The 6464-nt window shown below is 42.5% G+C and overlaps 1 protein-coding gene across 4 annotated transcripts; it reads right to left on the bottom strand.

Annotated features, from left to right (window-relative positions):
• Positions 1-1114: 1114 nt before the first annotated feature.
• On the bottom strand, positions 1115-4796 carry LOC123161675 (putative disease resistance protein At1g50180). 4 transcript variants are annotated; one of them, XM_044579491.1, is made up of 4 exons: positions 4602-4796; positions 2862-4452; positions 1735-2744; positions 1115-1454 (listed from the first exon to the last, which is right to left on the bottom strand). In XM_044579491.1, exons 2-4 carry the CDS (start codon positions 4423-4425, stop codon positions 1440-1442), a joined length of 2589 nt encoding a protein of 862 aa, XP_044435426.1. In that variant the 5' UTR covers positions 4426-4452; positions 4602-4796; the 3' UTR covers positions 1115-1439. The 4 variants fall into 4 exon arrangements, with proteins under 4 accessions (XP_044435426.1, XP_044435424.1, XP_044435425.1 ...); XM_044579489.1 differs by having other exon boundaries at positions 2862-4522; positions 4602-4789; XM_044579490.1 differs by having other exon boundaries at positions 2862-4437; positions 4602-4775.
• Positions 4797-6464: the final 1668 nt, after the last annotated feature.

Raw genomic sequence — 6464 nt, 5'->3', positions numbered from 1 at the left:
AAGAACTGCAATCAGGCAAGGCCCTCTCTCTCAATCTCTCTCTCTCTCCCTCTCTGTGTTTAGGGAAAGACACACTCACCTCTATGTAGCATAAGTACATGTGATTGTTAGACTAGAGGCATGCCTACTTATGTGATTTCTATACTGGGCTTATGGGTATATTTTTAATTTTTATTTTTTTCGGAAAAACTTCCAATCTATTCATTTTCAATCATGGCAGTAAAACGAATACCAGAAATAAAAATTACATCCAGATTCATAGACCACATAGAGACGACTACAAGCACCGAAGCGAGCCGAAGGCGCGCTGCCGTCATCGCCCCTTCATCACCGGAGCCAGGCACAACTTGTTGTAGTAGACAGTCGGGAAGTCGTTGTGCTAAGACCCCATAGGACCAGCACCTCAGAACAGCAATCGCCGCCGATGAAAAATAACGTAGATCGGAAGGATCCAAACCGAAGACACACGAACGTAGACGAACAACGTCGAGATCCGAGCAAATCCACCAAAGATAGATCTGCCGGAGACACACCTCCACACGCCCACCAAGAATAAAAACTGCACCGTGTGTGATGTTGTTTTTGGTGCACAACAGTGCTGCAAAATGGAGTCCCAGTTCGATTTTTTCTTTCAGTTTATCTAATTCACATCTAGATGTTTTTTAAGAATGTCACATCTAACCTTTCGTAAATATATAATGCAGCAACAAGAAACAAAAAAAAACTAGGACAAAAAAATAAACCACAAACAGAGTGGACATCAGTTTAGATGCGACATAACTATGTCACATTTAGATGTGTCTTAGACATACCCTTTTCCTTTTTCTTCTTAAATGTCTACAATCGTACTGTGCTAGTAGTATCTTTTTGTATACAAAAATGCAGTCTTGTCTACAGTACAAAGTGTGCAACTGTCGATAGCATCAGGCACAAACAAGGAAACAAACCCTCCTCTGCTCTGCTCCCCTCTCATACTATATACGAGCATTAACGGTGGTTCTGCCGCCGATGTAACATGCAGACAACGGAACATGAAAGCAGAGCTCTTCTACTAAACTAGAGAGCATAACTGCGCGCAAAATTGAAACAACTTAGCAAAGACCATACTGATTCCTGAATAAGAAATAGGTCAAGTAACTAGAGATGTGAATTAAGTCAAGTCGCTGTTCATGACGAAACAGGAACAAATACAACATTAATCAGGTAATAACAGTGTTCTGTTTGTGGAGGTCACACTCCACATCGGAAATACAGATAGGGCACATACGGGAAACCATCGTATAGCTGAATCACAGCTTAGATCGGTGCTCCAGTTTTATCAGGGAGGGAGAGATACATGTACGGGAAGTAAGGATACCTTCAAAATTAGGAAATAATACCAAGACATGTCAACTGCTCGTAAACTAAGCAGCATGCATAATCACCATAAGAGTTTTCCATCAACAACGTCCCACCTGCAAAAAGGAAACAAAAAAATAACATGAGTGCAAGCTGTTGATCTTCACACTGTTATTCCAAACAAAAAGGTGGTTAGGGGATAGAGCAGAAACAATGAATAAGCTACCCACAAAAAAGAAACAATGAATAAGCTAGAGGGCGTTTTTACCGGCATGCTCTTTGCAACACAGATATTTGCACGATAAAGTAACTTCTGAATGCAGATAGTAGTACAATAAAATCCTAAGAAAAGAAAGGAAAGGAAGACAAGAGGGGGAGGGGGCAAAGTTACGATACCTCACATGCTTTCCGCCGCAGCTCCTTCAGTGTGTTGTCATCTTCAGAGATCAGGGATGCGTCGTATAGTTTCAGGACACTGAGGGACGAAAGGTGCAGCAACCCCTCCGGTAGCTCGCTTATCTTTTGACACCACCAAAGTTCAAGGTGAGAGAGTTTTGGCATTGTCCCTAGTTCCATCCTCCACTCCTCCATGGAAAAACTACGAAGCTTTAACTCTTGTAGACGAGGAAAGCCTTGGGCAGAGCAAGACATAGTACGACCTTCATAACCTCTCAAAATGAGCACCACAAGAGAGGGAAGCTTCTCCAGGATCGGCATTGGGTCTTGGTTAATGACATCAGCAGATAGATGGAGACGTCGTAGGCTTTGTGGGAAGTGATGGCTCTCGGGCAACTTACCAAGCACACTGAATCTGGTGAGGTAAATATCTACTAGTCGAGGCATGTTGACAAATATATTTATCATCTCTGCAGGGACTAGGCTCATGCACAAGAAGAGGGTTGTCAATTGAGTCATTTGGCCAACAAAATTCACCATGCCATTCCCGAAATATTTAGTTCCAATAGATCCAAGATCTAACCATAAGGTCATCAACTCTTTTTGCTGCACATTACTTGGTGGAGGGAACACGTTACTGAGGTAAACATGCCTTAAAGTAGAGATATGCCAGAGGGACATCGGTACTGCTTCCTTCAGATATGTGTTTCTTAAATCTAAATTTTCCAAGTTAAGGAGTTTTCCAATTGAAGTAGGAAGTGCCACATGCCTACATGCTCTCAACCTAAGATATCTTAGGTGAATGAACCCATCAATTGCACAGAAATCCTTTAGGTCCGAGTTTTCAATGTGAATTACTCTCAGAAATCTGAGCTTAGGCAGGGACACTGACGAGAGTCTAAAACCAACAAGAGTTTGGGCATTAGGTGTTGCTTGCAATATCTGACCAGTAATGTTTTGAAAAGAATAACGATAAGATATCATGGTATCAGATGATGAGGCGCCAACTCCTGAAAGATTTTACAGTGCATCCACATGTTAGCAAGAAGCCTGATAATAGTCAACATGTATTGTAAATTTGTAATCCAAAATGGAAGTGCAGATGACAAGATTGGAGGAAGCCTAACTTGTTGTATTGTCAATGGCATTAAGAAAACCATCTTGTCTTGCTTCTTCTACACACCAGTCACGTAGAATATCATGAATTCTTATTGTTTCAATCCAGCCGTGTGCCCTGCTTCTGGAAACAACTTGGACCAAGCTTCTTTGAGCCAACTCAGTCACATACTTGCGTGCTGTTTGTTCTGGTGTATGCTTTAACATATGCGGAATCAAACTTTCTGCTATCCATATTTCAATAAGGTCTGAGACATCTATTTCAGAATCCTCACAAAAAGCGGCAAAATAGAGGAAACAAGATCTGAAATAATGACTTGGGAGGTCTTTGTAACTGCGAGCTATTATGGCTCGCATCATCTGTCCATTTTTGGTTGATGACCAATCCAAAAGCATATCAGACCATGCTTCTGAATTTAGATTCTTTGATAGATAAGCCCCCAGAACTGCAAGGGCCAGTGGTAATCCATTACATTTCTTTGCAAGCTTTCTCCCTAATTCTTCAACCTCTTTGACGTCACATATGGAGGACCTTTTGTATGATGGTAACGCTCTGCTACTAAAAAGTTCCCAGCTTTTCTCATCATCCAAGTGCTTTAGAACATGAACATGAGTCTGCATTTGAATATGATTCGCAACATCTTTCTTTCTTGTGGTTAACAAAATTCTACTTCCAGTAGTTGCATCTGGAAAAACATTAACCATTCTACTTATTTGCTCCCATGTATCTGTTTCCCACACGTCATCAAGAACTACGAAGTATCTTTTATGCAACAGAAAATCATGGATCTTCTTTCCCACCTCGTACTCCTGCGTTACATCGATGTCACTAGACTCATCTGTGGTTCCTATTATTTGTTTCATAATATTATTCAGTAAATCAATGCCCTTGAACTTTTGGGATACGGTCACCCAAGCAATTGCCTCAAAGTGTTTCCTGACCGTGGATGAAGTGTAGACTTTTCTAGCGAGTGTTGTTTTTCCCGCCCCACCCATGGCAACTATTGAGACTGCAGTAAGCATGTTGTCACCGCTAACTAACTTATCCACTATTTCTTTGTGCTCATCCTCAAAACCAACCATGACAACATCATCTTCAGAGTTCTGGTTCATAAGACCATTATCTTGTGGAAACTCATAATCAACCACACCAGTATTATCCAAATCAATTTTCAGATTTTCTGCACTCACAAAGATCTCGCTGAGCTTCCTTCTTACCCGCTGAATGTCAGCACCAATTTTATGGAGGGTAATCAAGTCGGTCGGTAAGCGAGCATACCTTGAAATGGCACCTATGAACCCCTTTTTGATCCTGTTTCTCTTCTCCATGTAATCAGCTTCTTCGATGACATTCTGAGCCTCGTATGCCGCAGCCCTGATCTGGGTGACCAAGATAGCAACTCTAGCATTTCCTAATCTCCATTTGTTGTCAGCATCTTTGAGGTAGGCCTGAATCCGCATCAGCTCATCTTTCAATAGCCCCACTTGAAGGGTGACTCCACACAAAAATATAGTCTCCTGGACTGCAAGATTACCCGCGCTCCCCAGCACAGCGCTAACAGCCGACTCCGCCATTGCTCCCCGATTCTGTAGATGGAATGTCTGGTTGCACTCAGATTAGCTGGCACCTCCCATTAGCTTTCAACTTAAATGCAGTTAACCAAGGCCGACCCTGAAGGGAGTGAGAACTGAGAACAAGTACTACCGAGGAAGAGAAGGAGGGCAAGGGGGAACGGGGCGGAGAGACTCACCGATGAGATCCACTTGGGTGCAGACTTGGGGAGACGGGCGGCGCGGCGGGGGCCTGCAGATGCAGGGATCGACGGCGGCGAGTGTGGCGCTGGGGGCACGGTGGCTGAGATTTGTGATTGCGAGTCAACGCTGCGGAGGAGGAGGTTTCCCCTCTCCGCGTGTTCCTTCGCGGAGTTGGCAGCTCAGCTCAACACGTAGACATCTTCAAAATAAAATAAAAGCTCCTCCTCCATTTCCTTTTTAGTCGGCATTTTAGATTTGTCTTAAGCCAAACTTTATATATATTATGAAAGTATGTATTCTACAATGCTTGTAATGTTATAAATTTGGTATTAAAAATGTTGATATTTTTTTTCCATATATTTAATTTGATTGAACTTTACAAGTTTAACTTTAATCAAAGCTAATATGCAGATTAAAAATAACTGGCGCCCTGTAAGATAAAGACTAGGTGGCTGCAACTTGATAGTCTCTCCAGTTATTTTCCCCATGATTAGAATTATCTTTTTCACCCATTGTGTGTGACAACTCTTAAGAGCATCTTCAAGGGCCACGCTTCGCGCCGCGTGCAAAAAACTTGTTTGCCGCGCGCGCTTCTGCCGGTTTAGCGCGGCCGCCAGCGCTGGCTCCAGCATCCGCGCTATAATGCAGAGCGCGCGCCGCTCCAGCAGCACGCAAAAATACAGCGCGCGCAGCACGCACAAACCACATATACATTTCAAAAAAGAGGAGCAAAAATGATCAAACAAAAAAAATCAACAATAAATAGTTCAATTTCGTTATCATTACAACTCAAACAGATAGTTTATCGTTCAGTACAATAAATAATGCAATAAACATAATAAATAGTTCATGAACAATATAATATCGAATGCAGAAATCATGCTCTTTGTCGTCCATGCCATGCGCATCACTCTTCAATCAGATCATTCTGAAGTTCATTGTGCGATGCGGGACGCCGAATGACATGATAGGAGGCAATAAAACGGGCTACCCTTTCAGCCCTCCGTCGCACTCGCACGGGATGTCCCAAGAGCTTATACTGTGAGTAGTCTAAATCTTGGCCACGCTCATTCTCGATGATCATGTTGTGCATGATCACAGAAGCGTGCATGATGTACCAAAGCATTTTTTGATCCCAAAATCTAGCCGGTCCTCTCACAATAGCAAATTGGGCTTGCAAAATCTCAAATGCTCTCTCCACATCTTTTCTAGCCGCCACCTGAGCATTGTGGAAATCAAGATTTTTCTTACCTTCCGGCTTTTTCAACGGCTTCACGAAGGTTTGCCACTTTGGATAGATGTCATCCGCTAGATAATAGTCATAGTTGTACGTACGGCCATTTGCTACAAATTGCACCGGTGGCAACTCACCGTTTGCAATCTTATTCATCAGTGGTGACCGGTTGACAACATTGATGTCATTCAAAGATCCAGGCATTTCAAAGAATGCATGCCAAATCCAAGTCTCCTGATCGCCCACCGCTTCAAGGATTATAGTGGAACCCTTTTTTTGGCCGTGGAATTGCCTATGCCATGCCTTTGGACAATTCTTCCAACTCCAATACATGCAATCTATTGAGCCAAGCATGCAATCTATTCTCCAACTCCAATTCCAATGCATGCAATCTATTCTCCACGAAATAGTTCTTCATCAATCTGTTATGGGCATCAATCATATCTCTCCAAATTTTCTCCCGACCCATAACCGAACCACCGTGCTTTGGTTTTTTATTGGTATGCATAGCTATGATCATTGCAAGATCCTCCTCCTCTTCCATATCAAATTCTTCTTCGGAAGAATCATACGACAAACTCATCTACAATGTTCAATACTATACTATAAAAACTACAATTCAAAA

This window comes from Triticum aestivum, chromosome 7B (genome assembly GCF_018294505.1).
Source record: "Triticum aestivum cultivar Chinese Spring chromosome 7B, IWGSC CS RefSeq v2.1, whole genome shotgun sequence".
Taxonomy (NCBI): Eukaryota; Viridiplantae; Streptophyta; class Magnoliopsida; order Poales; family Poaceae; genus Triticum; species Triticum aestivum.
The sequence above is the reverse complement of the archived record's forward strand: the minus strand, read 5'-3'. Positions and strand labels throughout refer to the sequence as shown.

Excerpts from the sequence above, each read along its gene's own strand:
- LOC123161675 (XM_044579491.1), bottom strand. The coding sequence starts at position 4,425 with ATGGCGGAGTCGGCTGTTAGCGCTGTGCTGGGGAGCGCGGGTAATCTT. Across the intron at positions 2,745-2,861 it reads TGCCATTGACAATACAACAA|GAGTTGGCGCCTCATCATCT; the intron begins GTTAGGCTTCCT and ends AAAATCTTTCAG.